The sequence below is a fragment of the Halichoerus grypus genome, chromosome 8 (assembly GCF_964656455.1).
Source record: "Halichoerus grypus chromosome 8, mHalGry1.hap1.1, whole genome shotgun sequence".
Classification (NCBI taxonomy): Eukaryota; Metazoa; Chordata; class Mammalia; order Carnivora; family Phocidae; genus Halichoerus; species Halichoerus grypus.
The window spans coordinates 7387471-7407471 of NC_135719.1; the positions used below are offsets into that span (position 1 = coordinate 7387471).

The following is a 20001-nucleotide window of genomic DNA, read 5'->3' on the forward strand; positions in this document are numbered from 1 at the left end:
GCAAACATCTGGACCCTCAGTATCTTTCCAGCAGGGCTGCCCGGCCTCCCCTCGCCGCCCTGTGATGTGAATGCAAGCACAGATCCACGTCTTCAGGCCTTCCTGTCCTCTACACACTGGGCAGCCTAGTTTGACCTTCTGCTTTTCCCGAGGAAGCCATCAGCCGCCTCCCCCACTTACTCCGACGGGAGGGTTCAATGGGGTGGTGCGCGGAGGGCATTCCGCATGGTGTTGGGTATGTGGTAGGTGCGACACAAATGTCATTCCATTTTTATTTCTTAGCTCTCACTTTCTCCTGCCTGCTTGTTTTCTCTCCTCTCTGTCCATTGTCTCAGCCACGGCGCCATCTTGCCCTCCTGCCTGGGGCAGACGCCTCCAAGACTTCCGGGCCTCACGCTTCACCTTCCTCCTCTAGGACCTCATCCCGATTCCTCATACACTGAGCCTCTTCCTTTCCATTGGTTCCTTCTCTTCTGTTTTCCGCTAAAGACACGTCTCCCCTCCATTGATTTCCTGTCTCCTGGAGCTTAAAACCTCGGTGTCATCCTCCAGTCTTCCCTTCCGCCTCCAACAAAGCCCCAAATACCACCTTGTCTTCTTTACCACGTCTGTTCCATCTTTCCTTCCCTCTCCCCTGCTTTTACCAGTCTCCTCTAGACCCTTATTAATGTGTCAGCAGTTCTCAAGTGGGGGTCCAGGGTTCCGTGGGGTCCCCAAGACCCTATTGGGGAGACCACGAGGTAGAATCTGAGACATTACTTGCCCTTTTCACTCCCATTCCCCCGAAGGTGTGTAGTGGAGTTTTCTAGAGGCCGCTTGACTTGTGATAACACCGTCACTCTGGTGACGAATGGGACATTGTGCTGATGTGGTGTTGTGTTTTAAAATTTTCTATTTGAATTCCAAAATGGTAAAGAGGGATAGGTGTAATCTACATACGCAAACGCTCTTTGAGGCCCCCAGTAATTTTTAAGAGTAAAAAAGAGTTCTGAGACCAGAAAGCTCGAGAACAGTGACCTTGAGGCTGCCAGCCTCCACTACCCGTGCGTGAATGAGGGAAGACGCCCTGTCTGGGTGCATGTAGACCCGTGGCAGGCACCCGGTCTGGTCAAGGCGTGCGAGTCAAGGATTTCATCCCCCATTCATCCCTTTGCCTGGGTGCTTTGAGAAATGCACACACTTCATGCACCATACTGTTGGATAACTCTTCTTACAGACCTGCTTTGCTCACATCATTGTGAGCTCCAAGGGCCTCACTGGCTCCCAATGCCCCCTGCATGAATTCCAAGCTTGCTGATGTTTGATGTGGCCGTGAACGTCCCGCACCATCTGGCTTCCACTTTCCCTTCCAACTGTATTTCCCAGCGCTCCTCAACATGAACTCTGTGCCCCAGCACAGCTTTTCTTTCCTGTTTTCCTATCTCAGCCTCCAGCATCGCCATGAACTCTTCCCCTGGTCTCTGCCCAGGAGCCGCAGAGTTGGGGGTCGTGCTGACTCCTCTGCATCTCTCCTCACACCCAGCAGTGCCTTGCATGGGATAGACAGGGTGGAGAGCGTGTGGGGTCTGGAGTCCAGCAGGCTGAGGCTTGCAGCCCTGCTTTGTCGCACCCCCAAGCCCAGGGACTTTGAGCACGTGACTTAACCCCTCTGAACGCACAAGGGGGGTCCCTCTTCTGGACAGGGACAGTGCTGGCTGTCTCCTAGGGCGGCTGTGGGAAGCAGATGCTCCGTGAAAGCTAGGTCTCTTCTCCTTTTCTGAAAGAGTGCAAGGAAAACCCAGCCTACTTTTAGACCGAGGGGGTATCATGCAAAGGTGTTGGCACCTTCTACCTGTGGTGTCCCACTGGCTGGGACACACTGATTCTTCCTCCAGGCCCTCACTTTTTCCTGAAAGCTGATCAGTTCTGATGTATGCCTAACTGCTTCGGAATTCTATCCCTTGTCCAGAATATCCTGGGTCTTAGTGCCCCTCCTGCTGGGCACCCAACAGATTCGTCTCTTTTCTGGTCCAGCAAGAGAACCACGTTCCTCCTACTGATCCAGGAATTTAGATTTATTGGGTGCCCTTTACTTGAAGAGTCTTACATCAGTGAATGCCATTCATTGTCCCCCTAATGGGATAAGCCCATTTAGAAGGGCAGGGACTTGCTCTCAGTCACAAGGAAAGTCAGCGGAGAAGGAAGGCCTTGAACTTGATGCTTTCTCCATCAGATGCTCTTCTTCACCAAACTGAGTGCTCCTGGAGAACAGAGACTCATTCACCTTTGTATTAACAGCACTCAGCTCATAGCCAAACATGGAACAGGTGCTTGGTAGGATTTTGTTGACTTTATGAAGAATAAGCTGGTCCCAGGATGGGCTTTGAGCAGATCTTGGAAATCGCTAAGCACCTACTCTGCAGGGAGAGTAACTCTTTCCTTCCTCCTGCCCTCCCTCCATTCCCTCCTTTTATTCATTCAACAGGTATTTATGTTCAGGCTCAGTTGTAGACTGGCGATGTAGCCGTGAACCAAACAGGCAATTTCTCTGAGCTCAAAGGAGCTCAATTTTTATTTGAGGAGACAGATAATAAACAAGCAAATGAATTTTTAAAGTGATGCTGGGCAGTGACAAATACTCAAGGGAAGAAAATAGTAGGGCGGGGACTGGGCAGCACTAAGGTAGGGTTTGCTGGTAGCTTACTTAGAGCAGTGGTTGGAGATGGCCATATGATTCTTTAAGAAAATGAGATAGCCAATCTAGCGGATATGTTACGGGTAAGAACTGTGCAGGCAGAAGGGACAACAAGTGCAAAGGCCCTGAGGCAGGAGCAGGCTGGTCATACTAGTGAACTTGACAGACGGCAGGGTCAGTGTGGCTGAAGCAGAGGAAGGGGGTGTGAGGTAGGAGATGAGGTCAGAGAGGTGATGGAGAGCAGTGCAGAGCCTCTAGGCCTTTGACCTTGACGTTCAATGAGATGGGAAGCCACTGGAGGGTTTTGAGAAGAGGAGCATCTCAAGCTGACGTATTTAAAAGGGTCTCATTGAATTAAATGGAGTGGATTTCTTTTTTTTTTTTTTTAAATGAGTGTATTAGTGCAAAAACTAAATGAATTCCTGCACTTAGAAGTATTTTTTCATTTATTTCGAGACCTTGCTAAACCCCTTCTCTCCCTAATCCCTGACGAGCAGGTGGGGCCGTCCCTCCCAGCCGTGGGAGGGAGCTGGGCTGTCTTTGGTTCAGGAGGTCCCTCCCCCCGTCTCCTTGCCCACAGGAGATTGGAGCAGAACTTCTTCAACTGCAGCTGTGACATCCGCTGGATGCAGCTGTGGCAGGAGCAGGGGGAAGCCAAGCTCAACAGCCAGCATCTCTATTGCATCAGTGCCGACGGCTCCCAGCTGCCCCTGTTCCGCATGAACATCAGCCAGTGTGGTGAGTGAGCTGCCTGGCCCCGGCAGGCTCCGGGGAGAGATCCCTCAGCCCCTGTGCAGGAGCCTGGGAAGCCAGGGCCCTCTGGTCCCCACCCCTACACACACTCCCGGCCTTGAATTCTGCATTGGGTGCGGATCTGGCTTACCGTTGACCTCCTCGGTCATTCCTGCCCCTCCGTGAGGCTGGAATGAAGCCAGGGATTAAGTGGGCCCCTTCTCAATGGACCAGAGTCCTTTCTCTCTGTGAGTTACTTGTCAACCAGATCCGAAGGAGTCTATCTCAGAGCATGGGCTCTGGACCTTCTATATCAGGAGCATTTAAGGTACTTGTAGAAAAGCAGATTCCCGGGCCCAACGGACTTAATGAGATCCCAGAATGTCTCAGAATGGGCCTCGGAAATCTGAATTTCTAGCAAACTCCTCATGGGAGCCTGAAGCAGACCAGAGTTTGAGAGCCAGTGCCCAAAGTGGAAGATGCCATTTGACCTCGTTGCTGGAGCTACATTCTTTGAGCACCTGCCCCACCCGCACCCACTGCCTGCCTTGTGGGAGAGCCCAGCTGAGCTGAAATTCTGAGCTCTGGCATCGGCGGGGAGGTGCTGGGAAGATTCTGGGACTTGGGGGCCTTCCAAGAGCTTGATCAAGCAGGTTGTGTTGAGAAGTGCCACCACCGACCCCAGGGACAAAGTTTTGGTATTAAGTGTTGGCTTATCTTTTCACTCATCCTGTCCTCCCTCCCAGACCTTCCCGAGATCAGTGTGAGCCATGTGAACCTGACCGTTCGAGAGGGTGACAACGCTGTCATCACGTGCAATGGCTCTGGATCACCTCTGCCCGATGTAGACTGGATAGTCACTGGACTGCAGTCCATCAACACCCACCAGGTAGGGGCCCTAGGCTCCAGCCCCATCAGGAGGCTGGGGAGCCTTGACCTCTTAGTCTAAATGAGCTGAATCATGACTCAGAAGCAAGAGATGTGAGAAGAAGGAAGAAGAGGGCAAGTCTGTGCATACTTGGTTCTCATCCAGCTGCAATCTTTTCTAGCCAACCTGAGCTTCAGCATGCTAATAAACTTCTCTGTACCTTAGTTTTCTCATCTGTAAAACGGGTCTAAGGCTACCATTCACCCCATCGGGTAAATGTGAGGATTTCCTGAGCTCTTGACTGTGGAGAGCCTGGTGCCTGGTCCGTGTGCATGAGAGGAAGAAAGGCCTCCTTCGTTTCTGCACAGTTTTCTTCTTGATCCCTGAAGGTGTCTGGGAGGTGGGTGAGGAACCACCTTCTAGAAACTGATTGTTGGTTTTTTTTTTTATTGGGGTTTTAGACAAATCTGAACTGGACCAACGTACACGCCATCAACCTGACCCTGGTCAATGTGACAAGCGAGGACAACGGCTTCACCCTGACGTGCATTGCGGAGAACGTGGTGGGCATGAGCAATGCCAGTGTGGCCCTCACCGTGCACTGTGAGTAGCTGCCATCATGGAGGGGGGCCGTGTAGCTAAGGGGATGTTCGTGCGGGGCAGAGGGGGGGAAGCAGGGGTGCTGGGAGGGCAGGACCGAGCAAGCCAGTCCTTGGCTGGTAACCCCGTTAATCCCTGTCCCTCAGAAGATGGGGTGCCTCCAACTCATCTCTGTCTTCACAATACCCCCACGCTGGCCCCTGTCTGCCTTCCCTTCGCCTCCTAGCAGGTCACGGGAAGGGGCCCTCCAGTTGTGGTGGACCCCGGGAAGTGGGGGTGAAGACAGCCCTCTCTTGCCCACTCTTGGGAAGGTGGCGGGGGAGCCTCTGATCCCCTCGGTCCTCTCCGAGCTGGATGGGGGAAGAACTGGGAGCCCCGTGCTAGTGTCGGGCGGGCTGCTCTGGGGCGCGAGAGGCTCTGCGTGCTGGGAGTCAGCCGGCCCGTGCCCCCGCAGACCCTCCGCGCGTGGTGAGCCTGGAGGAGCCGGAGCTGCGCCTGGAGCACTGCATCGAGTTCGTGGTGCGTGGCAACCCTCCGCCCACGCTGCACTGGCTGCACAACGGACAGCCGCTGCGGGAGTCCAAGATCACCCACGTGGAGTACTACCAGGAGGGCGAGCTGTCCGAGGGCTGCCTGCTCTTCAACAAGCCCACCCACTACAACAACGGCAACTATACGCTCATTGCCAAAAACCCGCTGGGCACAGCCAACCAGACCATCAACGGCCACTTCCTCAAGGAGCCCTTCCCGGGTGAGGGTCCCGCAGCCTGACGGCGCCGACTCCTTCCGGGAGGGGGCGGGGTGGGCGCGGTAGCCGGCCAGAGGATGCGGCGGGCCTTGACCTCGTGCTGTTGTCTCGGGCAAACCAAACCCAGCCTGCGGCAGAGTCAGCTCCCGCCAGCATTTTGCGTAAACCAGAGAAAGGCTCCGTTTTTCCACGGCTGTCAGAGTGAAAACCAAGACCCCCTCAGAAACGCGCAGTTGGGCACACAGGGACGTGCCCTGTTCTGGTAGAGGAAGGGCCTGAGATCTGGAGGAGAAAGACAGAATCTTGACCCAGTCCTTTAGTTGTTGTGAAACTCCGGGCACGATAGTTTGCTTTTGTCTGAGCCTCAATTTCACTCATCTGTGAAATGGGCATGATGACACTGCTCCTTTAAGACTCGGGACTTCCGGTCTACAAAGCGTGCAGGCTTTGACTTATAACGATGGTTCGATGACCTTCCATTGCAGGGGTCTCTCTAGTTCAACCCCATATGTAACAGACGTGTGAACTGAACCTCCTTCTACTTGCTGGTTGGTAGCAAGGCTTGGCGAGGGGGTAGGCTTCCAGCTCTGAGCTTGCTCTCTTGTTCTGTGGTGCGCTTGGGGGGGGGGAGTATTTGATGGCCTCAGACTGCGGGGGCGCTAACGTCGAGCGGGCCAGGGGTAGTAACTGAAGGAATGAAAGAACTTTGTTTGACTCTTTGGGAGGTGACTCTCTCTGTCTGGGCTACAGTATTTCCAATACCTTCCTAAGTTGCAGGAGAAGAAAACCCTCAAAGAGTTTACTGTACGCGGTTGTAGCTTCTCTTGGTGGGTTCAGCAGTTGTTGGCGTTGTGTCAATGAAACCGAGCATTGTTGATGACCTTGGTGATTTCTGCTGGGAACACGCTGGATGACCTTCAATCTCCAGGACTCAGGGGTTCTAGCGAGATAAATAAAGGGGAGTGAGAAGACCGATCACACACACACACACACACACACACACACACACACACACACAGAAAGGGGGGCAGCAACAGACAGCACGGTGCCCCATCCACTTATGTGAAGGTGACTTCACAGCTCACATGTACCAGGTAGCAGCTCCAGGAGGCCTTATTTATCTCAGTGCAAGGAAATTCCTGCTAGAAGCTCCAAGAGGGAAAGCTACATGGGAAGCCAAATTCTTGCCACTGAGGTCCAGGGGAGAATGGTGCTGCGCCATCGCTCAGGAGAGGGTCCAGAAGGTGCTGGTGCTTAAGACCTTGGCGGTCCCATTTGGTCCAGCATTTCCAGCATCATCACCAGCATGCCCAGTAGAAGGCCTCAGGGCTTTTCCCACTGTGAGCCTCACCCATCTCTGCTCTGGGAGCTCCAAGAGTCCCTGCCACTCTGTGGAAGGAGAAGATTTAGATGCAGAGATTCTTTGCACTCCTGGGCCACACAGGCCTTGCTGGTGTGAAGGGCTAGAGAGGTCCCCTAAAGCAATGCTTGTTTCCAAAGGGAAGCTGCTGGGGCCTGGAGAGAGTGGGGAGCCCTGGAATGCTCTGGAGGGAGGGTGACCCACTCTGGGCTCCTCCCCTCAGAGGCTGTCCTGAGAGCAGTTCTCTGTATCTTCCCAGCCATACAGACACCCTTTTTGTCCCCAAGAGACATAGCAGCTCCTTGCCACCTTATCCGCTCCCCTCAGGCCAGTGGTTCTTAAAGAGGGGTCCCCGGACCAGCAGCATCACCATCACCTGGGCGTGTGTTAGAACTCAGATTCTCCAGCCCCACCTGGACCTGCTGAGTCAGAAACCCTGTTTGAACAATCAGCTGCCATGCTGTTTGGTGAGCTCTGGCCCCAGGAGGTGGGAGGCAGGAGAGAATCACAGGGGAGCTCCAAGGGAAACAACACACCCCAAGGCATCTTCCTCAGACCCAGGTGCATCCCGCCCGGGCCGCCCTGTGCGAAGGTTTGCTTGTTTTATGAACCTAAAGGACTCAGTGGGTGATGAAAAGGCAGCGACAGGGAAACCATGGGCCAGTCGTGTCAAGTGACAAAACGTCTAAATGTTCGGGAGAGTAAATTTTCTGGAGGTTCGGACAATAAACCTCATCCCTGCCGAGCTCTGGGTACAAGGCTGTCTGTGGATTCCCAAGCTTCTCTTTTACCGTGAGCATGTTGCGACATCATATTTATCATAGCGACTCCTCTCTCGCTCCCAGGCGAGCAGAATGTAGAGGTTAAGAGCGAGGGTTCTGAAATCAGGCAGATCGAGGTGCAAATCCCATCTATGACCCAACCGGACAGGTGGGTCTGGGTTTGGTGCGTGGTACGCGGCTGGCATGCAGTGAAGGACCATCTCTACTCTGCCTCTACTTTGCCATCTGTGGAATGGGAGCGAGAACAAAAGCTCCCTCCCTAAGCTGCCATGAGGATTTAAGTGAAGTATGCTAAGGGTTTAGCTCTGTGTTGAGAGAGAGGAAAGGCGCACCAGCTGTCAGCTAGTGCTAGGATTTTTGGGACAGAGGGATGCAATAAACGTAGGAGTTCTAGAAGCAGCATTCTCTGGTCAAGCTCGTCAGTTCTAACAGATAGGCTCTGGGCAGTGTCATCTGTAGGCCTATGGAGCCAACCACACTGCCAGGGTTCGGAGTCTCTCTAAATCGCTCATCAGCTTTGTCATCTCAGGCATATTACTCAGCCCTGTGCTTCTGCCTCAAAGGCCATGAAGATTGGTTCACACACAGTGGATTCATCCACTGAAAGTGCTTACGACAATGCTTGGCACAGAGTAAGCACAGAGTTACTGTTTGTTTTTATTTTTTTGAGAAGCACACCCAGGGGTGACTGAAAGGGGATCTGTTTGGGGGGCAGAACAAGATCTGAAGGGAACCGTCTCCTTTTCTGATTCTTCATGGTCCTGAGACCCCTGGGAGAGATTTGATTGGAATGAATATATTTAATGGAGCAATCTGGAAATGTAGAGGCTTCCATCAGTAAGGATTTTCTCCGAGTAGGACGTTAAGATGAAAATGTTCTGGAAAAGTCTTTTTTGGTTGTTGTTGTTTGTTTTTTTAAATTACACATGCTATACAAATGTTGGATTTCCTTCTACATTTCCAGAGAAGGGCTAGAACATTCAGCATGGCATCCAACCTTGGTGAAGGAGGTCCCTGCAAGGATTGGTTAGGGAGGTTGGTTCTAGAAGCGTGGAGCTAAATCACTCTTTGGTGTTCCAGGAACTTGGGCTGCTGGAGGGGTCTGGGCATAAGAGTGGGAAGCCACGAGGCATCAGGGATTCATGTGTCAGGAGGGGAGGAACTGGAAAGGCTGGGGGGGTGACGGCAGGGTGGGAGGTGGTAGCTAGAAGGTTGTGGTCTGGGAGAGAATGTGAAGTTCCTTAGATGATGATGTGATAGAAGGAGGCATGTTGCCAAGGGGTGTGTGTGTGTGTGTGTGTGTGTGTGTGTGTGTGTGTGTTTTCCTGCGCATGTGCAACAAATACCTGAGACTACTTGACGAAATATTTAGGAATAAGTGAGCTGCCGTACCTCTTAAATTCTCATTTTTCACTTGGCCAGGAAGTCCAGTTATTTCACGGAGATTTTTACAACAGCAGAAACCAGAATTCCCTCAGGACGCTGGGTACAGACAATGGGATAAATCACTGCCCCAGCGCCCTCAGCCTCGGTCAAGGCTGGTTTCCTTGCCCTAAGGAACTGGTGGAGCTAGAATGTGGTCCCAGGCTTCTGGGCAGGATGGGCAGTGTGAGCCGATGCCTTGGCTCAGCCTCCCCGCTGGCTTCTCACACCTAAACCCGGGACATCTACTCTCAACCGCACGTCTCAGTCCACCTCTTTTTCTGGACACACGCTGCTGCCTCACTTCTCCCTTCTCTGGACCCCCCTGGCTTTTCCCACAAGGCCCTTCTTGATGAGTTTTGGGACCAGAGGACGTGCGGTCTGGGACTGGGGTGGCGTGCAGTCAGGCCCACCCCGTTCGTATTCAGACAGCACCTTGGCATATGGATCCCATTGTCCTTCCCAGCTGCTGGTGGGGTAGGAGGTGAGGAGCATTCCTGGTTACCATCCTCTTCCAGTGCAAAATTCTGAGCTCCCCCACTGGTTAGAGGGGACCCAGGAGGTCTCCGTGTTCCAAGGCTCATATGCCTCCCGGATGGATGAGTGTCCCCAGGCTCCAGCAAGGGAGCTAAGCACATAGGCTGATTGGGAGATTACAGGGTTCATAGACTCGGCCAAAACATTTGCCTGATGTGAGAATATTCTCTAATAAACAGGAGCCTTATGGGAAATATGCAAATCAGCGTTAACTGTGAATTGATCTGGCGCCTGTCTTTCCTCAGGCTCTGAAGCCAAGGCTAGGGCCCCCTCTCCTCCATCCTCCCCACACATCAGGCACTTGGTACCTGCAGTTTACAAGAGGGTGGTAGCATGAAGGGCAGGCTCAGGGATTTGGAGAAAGCTCTGTTGGTCTTCCCCAGATGACACAAAATGGACAACACACAAGCCAGCTATTAACGGTGCATTTACTGTAAACAGGATTTTCTCTAGACTCCTTCACAGAAAGCATCACTTGCCCCACAGGTGGTTAGAGAAGAATATTTGCTCATGCATATTAAATAGAGCCATAATTACAATGACTGAGAACTTAGCCAACGGCCTGAAGACTGAGGGATGGATGGATGGGTGGATGGATGGATAGATGGATGAGTTGTTCTTATTTTTCAGGGTGTAGTAGGCTTGTGGCCGCAGTGGGTGTAACATAACGCAGTGGTTCTCAAAGGGACAAGCAGCACCAGCATCACCTGAAATCTTGGTAGAAATGCAAATTCCCAAGACCTTCCCCAGACCTCCGGACTCGGAAACTCTGGGGTGAGGACCAATAATCCATGTTTATGGAAAAAAAAATTTTTTTTTAGAAAAAAGTTTTAAGATTTTTTTAACAATCATCATTTTGAAATAGTTTTAGGATTTACCCCCTGGGGGCACCTAGGTGTCTCATTCAGTGAAGCATCTGCCTTTGGCTTGGTTCATGATCCCGGGATCCTGGGCTCAGTGGGAGCCTGCTTCTCCGTCTCCCTCTGCCCCTCCTCCCTGCTCGTGTTCCCTCTCTCACTCTGCTCTCTCTCTCAAATAAATAAATAAAAATTCTTAAAAAAAAGATTTACCCCTCAAAAGTAATAAAATAATACAAAGAACTTCCTTATACCCTTCACCCAGCTTCCCCAAATGGTATCATCTTACGTAAGCACAGTCCGATGTGCAAAAGCAGGATATTAACACTGACACTATTATCGAATCTACAGACCTGTCTTTTGTCCACTGCTGTCCTCTTTTCTCTAGGACCCAGTGCAGGGTCATACACTGCATTTAGATGCTCTGTCACCTTACTCTCTTTCAGTCTGGGACGGTTCCTCAGTCTGTCTTTGTCTTTCATGAGCTGGATGATTTTTTTTTTTTTAAGTTTTATTAATTTATTTGAGAGAGAGAGAGAGCATGTGAATGGGGTGAGGGGCAGAGGGAGAGAGAGAATCCCAGGCAGACTCCCCGCTGAGTGCGGAGCCCGACGTGGGCCTCGACCCCACGACCCTGAGATCACGACCTGAGCTGAAATCAAGTCAGACACTCAACCGACTGAGCCACCCAGGCACCCCAAGCTGGACACTCTTGAAGGATACTCACTAGTTATATTGTAGACTTCCCCCCCAATTTGCGGTTGTCCACTTTTGCCTCACAGTTAAATGCCCGTTACACATTTTTGGCATGAACAGCACAGAAATGATGCTGGGCTCTCTCAGGACATTACAGCAGGGGTACATGGTGTCTACACCTCTAGTTCCTGGTGATGTGAATTAACTCTGTCACTGGGTTGCCATGGTATCTGCCAGGGTTCTCCACTGCGAGGTGATTTTTTTTTTTCCCTTTGTACCTAATGAGTATAATGTTTCGATACTTTGTAAATGTCTTGTGTCTTATCATGCTTTCACACATTAATTTTAGCATTCATTGAGGATTCTTGCCCGAAACAGTTATTACCGAAGTATTTGTCAATGGTGATTTTCCTCTTTCCATCATTCCTTCTACATTTGTTAGGTGGAATTCTACTGTAAGGACGAGTGTTCTCTTCTTCCCCTGTGTGTTTATTCAATTGCTTATTTACATTGGTATGGACTCAGGAATGTTTATTTTGTGCTCTGACTTATAATCTGTGTAGTTGGCTCCAGCTGCCATTAGAGAGTACCACAGACTTGGTGGCTTAAACAAGAGACATTTATTTTTCTCGCAGTCCTGGAGGTTAGAAGTCTGATCAGGGTGTCAGCAGGGTTGTTCCTTCTGAGACCTCTCTCCTTGGTTTGCAGGTGACTGTCTTCTTTCTGTGTCTGCACGTGGTCTTCCCTGTGTGTCTGCGTCCTAATCGCCTCCTCTTACAAGGAAACCGGTCATATTGGATTCGTGTCCACCCTAATTAGTTTATTTTAACTTAATTACCTCTTTAAAGACCCTGTCTCCCAATACAGTCCTATTCTGGAGTACTGGAGATTAGGGCTTCACCATATGAATTTTGGGCGGATATAATTCAGCCTGTAACAATCCATGGCTCTCTTTATTTATTTTGTTGCTTAAATTGTCCCAAATTTGGTCATTGGAAGCTCCTTCACTTTGGCTCCTCTGTTCTTTTCCCGTGCTCCCGTTAATTTGCAGCACTCTCTTACTTTCTAGTACCACACGATGTTCCAGACACATCTTGTACTTTCTCTGCCCTAGGCCTGAAATTATTCATTTTCCCAAGGAGCCCTCATTCCTTTTATTGGAGAACGGTAGTGATCACCCTCTAGATGATTCTATTGCGTGCTAGAATTAGAGAATCTCTCATGGAGTGGTTAAGAGCCCAGACTTGGATTTGAATCCAGCTCAATGTCTTCCCTCATTGAGATTCAGTTAATCAATCTCTAGAAGCCTGTTTCTATTTCTGTCAAGTGGGGATAATGCTCTCCACCTCCTCGGATGGTTATAAGGATCAAGTGATGTGTTACATAAAGCATTGAGCCCAGCCCCTGGCTTATAAACAATGTCTAATAATGATGAGCTTTCACCATTAGCTGAGCCATTTCTGGAGGCAAAGATCCAATAGCACATTTTTATTTGGGGGATGGGCAGGTTCATAGAGGGATTCCCAGGAACATCTCAGGGACCTGCTAGAATAAACTCTACATATCAATTTGAGGGGTTCTGTCTTGGGATCATAGCTGGCATTTTCAAGAAAGGTCCACCCTGCAGCATTTCTTCTTGGCTTTGAGGTGCCACCAGCATCCCCAGCACTCTGGGTACCTGAAGCAGAGAGGACTGTGGGTGAGGATTGTTCTAGATGTAATTTTCCATTTCATAGACCCAGGGAGGCTGGGCCACCTCCCTCAGAACCAGGAGCTTTATCTCTCATTCCTTCTCCACTTGGAAGACCACCCCCTGGAGGGGTAGTGTAGCATGGGGGAGGGGTGATATGTCAAGGATTTTAGTTTTCAGTTGCCGGGGTAATGGGGCATTCATGGTGAGTGGGAGAGGTCGTACCTGTGAGGAAGATACAGCTCATCTGCTCTGGTTTTTACGACACTTGTTAATTATCTCTTTGTCTTTTTTGCAGAGAGCACGGATAACTTTGTCTCTAGTAAGTCTGCTTTACCTTTTGCTTTGAAACTGTTTTATTCTGATACTCTAGGTCATTACTGACTCCACATAGCCCTCTTTCCTATTCCACGGCCAGCCCCAGGCCCCTGGCAGCTGAGAGCGTCTGAGGGAACTGTGAAGGGGAACTGGAGAGTAGAAATACTTCTTGGGTAGTTCCATTTGCACAACCTCTTGGGCTCCATGCCTCAGTTTCCCCCAGGGCGTTCCCTAAGGTCTGAGCATGTTGTGGGTCTCCCTGCCTGGATGGGAAGGGGTGGTGTCAGGAAGGACATGGGGTTTCCCATGCCCAGGTAGAGCCGGTGGTCATCTCAGTTGTCCTTGTGGAGAGAAGGGGGAGCCTCTAAGCCTGTGTTTCTCACCTGCTCTGAGGGCCCCAGAATCTGGCTGGGGACTCACCTTGTGAGTGATTTACAAGATCTCCTGATAGGCTTGTGTGTCCTCAAGTGAAATTACTATTTTTTTAAGTAGGCTCCATGCTCAGTGTGGAGCCCAGGACAGGGCTTGAACTCACAACCCTGAGATTGAGACCTGAGCTGAGATCAAGAGTCGGACACTTAACTGACTGAGCCACCCAGGCGCCCCTAAAGTGGAATTATTGAGGCTCAGTTTAAAAGCAATCTGGGGCTAGGACTAGACAACCCCCCTGCAAAATTTGGTGTTTTGCTCAAGGGCTGTGGGGAAATCTGTATTTATGGCTTTTCCCTTTCTCCCCCATGGGAAACTAACAGCAACAGCCCTGTTGTTTCTGCCCTGTGTGTGGTCTGAGATAGTGAAAGTCCTGTTGAGGACACCCCTTACTGTTGGGCACGGATGTGCAGATTATCTGTGATTCCTTCATTTGTCCTTGGTTTGAGAGGACTTGTCGTCTCCCAGAATGTGGGAATTCTGAATTGGGGCTGTTTCGTGCCCAGGAGGTGATTTGAGATGGAGGACACACTGGCTTCCCATCCAGGCCTTGCTGGGAAAGGTGGGGTTTCCTGGTCAGATGGACTGGTAGCTTACCTTGGGCTGCCACTGTGCTCTGAAGTCTGTGGTAAGGGAGTGGACAGTGGGTTGTTCCTGGGGCTGTGGGTCTCCTGGTGTCACTGAGGAGTAAAGAGGGAGAAAGGAAGGGCATGGGAGAGCCAGGGACAGGCAAAGGAGGGCCTAGAGCAGAGGGTAGCCGAATGTCAACACCAGTTGTTGTTACCAGCAACTTGTGCCCAATCCACACCCTGGCCTGGATCCCAAACCATTTTTTCCTGCTCCTTTGTATCTAGTAGTTCATGGCCTACATTGCCCAGGTGACATTTTTTGCTGTGGAATGGGGGCAGGGGGCTGGCAGGGAGGGTCCTTTATTCCCTGTGGAGCCCCTGTCAGCACCAGCCAGGTGACTGGATGGGGACCTGGTCTCTGGGGACCCCTGCAAAGCCAGGGCATTTTCTCCAGCAGGAGCTCCTGAGGGGGGCCTGGGAGTCAGGTGGGGACTGTGGCTGAGCCTCTCATGGCTGGTAAGCTAACCACCCTCCTGGTCTGGTTGGATTTCAGTTTACGACGTGAGCCCCACACCCATCACTGTGACCCACAAACCGGAGGAAGACACTTTTGGGGTAAGTCATTCCCGGATCAAGGGGAAGGTGTTTACTGACTTTGTTTTAGGAGCTAACTTTCCGGAATTTTATCTTACTTGGAACCCCAACATATGCAGCAGAAAAAAAAAAACTGTGATGAATGACCTCCTTTCAGGTGGTTGAAACCTTCCTTGTTTGATGAGAATAAGTCATTGTTTGAGGAAGTCTTTGAGGATCTGCTCCAGGCCCTAGGGTTTGGAAGAGAACCGTTTGAAAACTCCCATTCTGTTAGGAGCCTGGCTGGGCCTGATTCGAAGGGAATGCTAACCACACAAGCCTTTTACAAAAGTCAGAGTTGCTCAGAGCATCCCCTTGGGTGGGTTTTTCAAGTCCCTCCCCCCACCCTCCCTTGCCTGACTCAGAGCCAGAGATTTCCCTGAGGAGGAGAGCAAAGGGTTTTTTTTTGTTTCTTTTTGTAAGACTCCAGATCTCCTAGAACCTTCTGGATGATATTCCGTAAAGAATGTCAATGTGAAGGCGCAGAGTTTTTTTTTTTTTTTTTTTTGCTAATGAAAACAACAAGCAGTAGACAGAGACATCTTAGGCCTGCCCTTGCGTTGCTTATGATGGATGGCCCGCAGATGAGAGGCTGAGCCATGGAACGTTCTCTCAACCAGTTGGGGAATTAATTTTCTTGTAATGTTCTGAAGGTCTCATGAGTTACTTCTGCTGAGGAATTGACTCAGTGGTGAAATTTGGAATGGGCTGCAGCGGATCCCTCGATAGGACTACTTCCGTTTGGGCGCGTGTGACTTCCCTGGCATGAGGGTTTTCGGTGACTCTTCTCAACTATCTGCTCTCGGCCCCTCCCAGGTGTCCATAGCGGTGGGACTTGCTGCTTTTGCCTGCGTCCTGTTGGTGGTTCTCTTTATCATGATCAACAAGTATGGTCGACGGTCCAAATTTGGAATGAAGGGTAAGGTGGGATTTTCATTTGCAAGGGTCTCCTGGGTGTGTGTGGGGGGTGGGGGATAGGGTTCCTGTTGATCAAAAGACGCTGTTTTATTCTCCCTTTGCTCTCCAAGGGGGCCTCCGCTGGTAGGCTGAAGGCGTCCTGGTGGAGACTCCTGTCTGAACCTTGTTGTTGGTAGTGATGGTTTAGAGGCAGTGTTGGTGACTGCGGGGGCCAAGCCGGGGTCTGCCTGGTTTTGCCCTGAGTGCGGGAAGCATCATAGAGCGGGGCTGCTTGCTGCAAGACGGTAGTTTGTGCAGGAAGTTGGTGAGAAAAAGGACTCCTTGTTTGAGTAGCTTAGTTTCCCTCTGCAGCCTCCCTTGGAGTTGTGATGCGAAGGTATTAGCGAGCTAGATGTCAGGTGGTGGATCCCGGTGTTGGGACGTTGCCCACACGATGGCATTTCAGCACGCAGCTCTACGCAGGGTCCCAGAGCGGATGCCAAGAGCAACACGATTGCTAAATCTGCTGGCCGGCTTCCACAATGCCCAGTCCTCAGCCCCCTTTACGGCTGGGGTAGGCTGTGGGACAAGGCTTCCCACCAAGGCTCGGGTTAGGGGAGTGGCACCAAAGGGGTTAACATGGTGAATTAGCATCCATCTGCCTGGTCTCAGGGATGGATCTGACCAGATGGCTCCAGGGAGGCTGGGTACCAGTTCTCAAACAGAAACTGGAATTTCAAGACCTGCTCCCCTCTGGGGTTTCCATTTATGGCCGGTGTTCAATGGGAGGTGGGTAGGGAAGGATGAGGAAAGGTTCTACAAGCTGTCAGGTTGCTGAGCGAGGATCTAAGTTGGGAGTTTTCTGGTGAGAGTACGGGACCCAGAAAGATGAATTTCTACAGCTTCTACACATGAACTGGGATCTGTGGGGAGAGTCCTGACCTTGGGACTCAGGGACCGAAGGAGGGCAGGTGAATGAGATCCACGGGGACGGTGGCCCTCTGAACTTATGCAAATGTTTGGGCGTATGTGGCGGTGGGGTGAGGGGTGGTTTGGAACAGAACTAGTCCACTCCTTCTGTTATATTCTCAAAATATTCTGTGACTCCCCTAAAAGTTTAGAAGGAAGGACAGAAGGGTAGAAAACAGAAGGGCAGGTCGCCTGGCTTCTCAGAAGCTGCCTACCTCTCTATACCCTCTTTCTGTTCTTGCTTTAGCTGAACAAGTCAGAGCAAGGCAAGCCAGGTTTCCGTGAATCCTATGAAATATTTTGACCCAGAGAAATACTTGTGCAGGCAAATTATAGAGAGGGGATGGAAGTTTGGCCCGAAGCCCCATGACTTAAACAAGACCAGACCACTGTGAGGCACCTCGATCGGAGATGTTTTATCTGCTATTCCCCTGTGCCAAGCAGGGCTCCCACGGGGTTCGAAGATGAATCCCACTGGGTGAGCCCCGAGCCTAATCCCTGGGCCCGTGGCTTCGGGGACTGGCCCGATTGCTGGTGTAAAGTTTCAGACCATGGGTGGAACCCTCTGACTCTAGCTATTCCTTCTTCCACCTGAGAAAGCATGAGGGCCTCAGCCAAAGGGGACAATGGGGCATTGCTGAGACCAGCTGAGGCCCTGTGACACGCCTGGCAGCACTGTGAGAGCAGATTTTTCCTATTAATTGTCATCCGGTTTCTGGAACAGTGTGTCCCCATGTCGGATGGATTAGGCAGCATCCAGGGCGGTGCCTTCCCCTCAGCTGTCCTCAGAGCCTCTCCCAGCCCCTGCTCCCCTCTCCTGGGGTTGAACTGCCTCCTTGGCCCTGGATGGCCCAGGAGAACATGTCCCACGAGGCGCAGGGAAGTGTCCCCTCCTCTAGAGCCCGGGAGCCTGAAGAAGGGAGGGTGCCCTTCGAGGCCAGATGTGGAGGTGTGTCCAAGGCTGAAGCTCCCTGTCTCTGCTCTTTGTTACCCCCGATCCCCTGTGCTTGGGCCTCATCCTAGGATGAGTAAGCAAATGCCCCAGGCTGCATACACCCCCCTCCCACCCCCAATCCTTTGTTGCCAGTCGGGCATCCCAATGCACGAAAGAGTGAAGCCCCTGGACTCTGACTCTGGCGAACCTCCATGCCTTCTTATCCAGCCCGTCCTCAGCTTTGAATGTTCAGATCTGGGTCACACTCTGCCATGCCACTTAACTGTTCTTTGCTTTTAGTGAAGTTACTCCACCCTCGCAGCCTCTCCTTCTTCCCTGGGTTGCTGTATTGAGATGTGTGTGGAACTGGCATATAAAAGGGGGCCCCAGGGTTGTAGTTCTCCCCTTCTTTTCTTCACGTATAAGCCTCTCCCGGCTCCTTTCATTGTCCTTCTACGAAGGGCTGCCCTCCCAAGACTCACTCATACCCTCCTTTGCTGCACACAGTGTTTAGTCAGGATGCTTTGATTCTGCACTAATCCCAGTGCCTTGTCATTACTTTGCACACACATCATCTGTCTGTCCTGCTAGACCAGGAGCGACTTGGCAGAAACCACAGATCACTAAGCCCAGTGTGCCTGAAACTTCGCACGGTGTTTGACAAATGCTCATTGAACTTCAGATGGATGACTATATTTATAATCATAAAAAAAAAAAAAAGCACAGCTTGTGAATCAGTAACAGGCTAGTAAGGGCTATTTTGGCAACATGAGGTGTCTGGGCAGTGGGAGGTAGAGTGGGAATGATGAGGGGAACTCATAAATAATACCCAGCGTCCACATCTGAGGGCCCCAAACACAGTGTGTAGATGGGGAGGGATTGTTAAGATGAATTTTACTTCCTCCTGACAAATAAGAAAAAGACAAAAATACAAAGGTTGGTGTAACAAATACTCCTATTCCCACCACTCAGAATAAGCAACTTTTACAGTTTTGTTTTTATATTTGCATCTGATGTTTTATTCCTAGAATACAGGGATGAAACATTGCTGATAAAACTAAAAATGCTTTAACTGTCACCTCCATTTCCCAGAGACCGCCACCAGCCTGGGCTCCGTGTGTGTCCCTCAGTTCACTGTTTTTGTCTCTCTCCTTGGTCTCTACCTCTCTTTCTCTGTCGTCTCTGCACAACCGCCCTCCCCCCTTGGCTGTCTCCTAGCCAAACTCACACCCTGTGGGCTGCCTCCACCCCATGGCGATGCTGTTGGCCAGGTCTGGTAACCAGTTCATTTTTATACTTCTTTTTTTTTTTTTTTTTAAGATTTTCCATTTGTTTATTTGGATTGCATACAAGTGGGGTGGAGGGGCAGAGGGAGAGGGAGAAGCAGACTCCCCGCTGAGTAGGGAGCCTATATAAGGCTTAGGGCTCCATCCCAGAACCCTGGGATCATTACCTGAGCTGAAGGCAGTTGCTTAATGGACTGAGCCACCCAGGCGCCCCATTTTTATACTTCTGTGTGTATGTATACATATATATGTATATATATATATATTTTTTGTTTATTCTTTACAGGTCACAAATTGCCTTCCTAGACCTCTAGAAAACAATCATAAGTATATATATCTCTTATATTGATCTTATTAATAAATTCTATTTGGACAAGATAACTTGTGCCATCACCGTTTTTAACCAGTGTGACTAAAGACCACAACACTCCCAAGAGTGGTCACACGCGGTATGTAATACGTACAGATAACGTACGTTCGGTGTACGAAAAACTATACACCTGTGTGTGTGTGCGTTTATATATACGTGGGTATGTGTACATTTACAAGATGCATTACTTTGTGCGTGTTTAACTGATGCACATGTTCATACTCTTAGTATCCTTTTGCATCTTGCTTTATTGACCTGTCAGCTGTCAGAGGTCTCTCCATGTTGGTGTGTATAGGCATTCTAACGGACATGTAGTTTATGGGAGATGAAGATACTAGATCTTACAGAAATAAATAGAAAAAGCATCATCCCAGACACCTCTGTACTTCCGTCACCTGCCATCAGCTGATCACAGTTGGCCTGAGGAGTGGTCACACTAGCAGGGAAGTGCATCTCTTGGAATCACAAAGGTTTTGAAGTGGTGCAGAGCCAGGGCGGTGGGGGTTTCTTGGGGCTGTGGCTGAAGCCCAGGGTCTTACTTAGAACAGCAGGGGTGATCCTCAAAGTGTTTAGTGTGGTTCAGGGTGGGAACTGACTTTCAGAACTGAAGCCAGCCCCCCTGCAGGAGCT

The 20001-nt window shown here is 50.7% G+C and overlaps 1 protein-coding gene across 7 annotated transcripts in view; it reads left to right on the forward strand.

The window, feature by feature from the left end:
- The window catches only part of NTRK3 (neurotrophic receptor tyrosine kinase 3), a 399858-nt gene that overhangs the window by 130552 nt on the left and 249305 nt on the right, over nt 1–20001 (forward strand). For all 7 annotated transcript variants that reach the window (XM_078078899.1, XM_078078900.1, XM_078078901.1 and 4 more), the window contains 7 exons: nt 3255–3412; nt 4153–4295; nt 4736–4877; nt 5329–5625; nt 13265–13288; nt 14836–14897; nt 15732–15834. In XM_078078899.1, coding sequence (XP_077935025.1) covers nt 3255–3412; nt 4153–4295; nt 4736–4877; nt 5329–5625; nt 13265–13288; nt 14836–14897; nt 15732–15834 — 929 coding nt within the window. The remainder of the gene's footprint in view (nt 1–3254; nt 3413–4152; nt 4296–4735; nt 4878–5328; nt 5626–13264; nt 13289–14835; nt 14898–15731; nt 15835–20001) is intronic.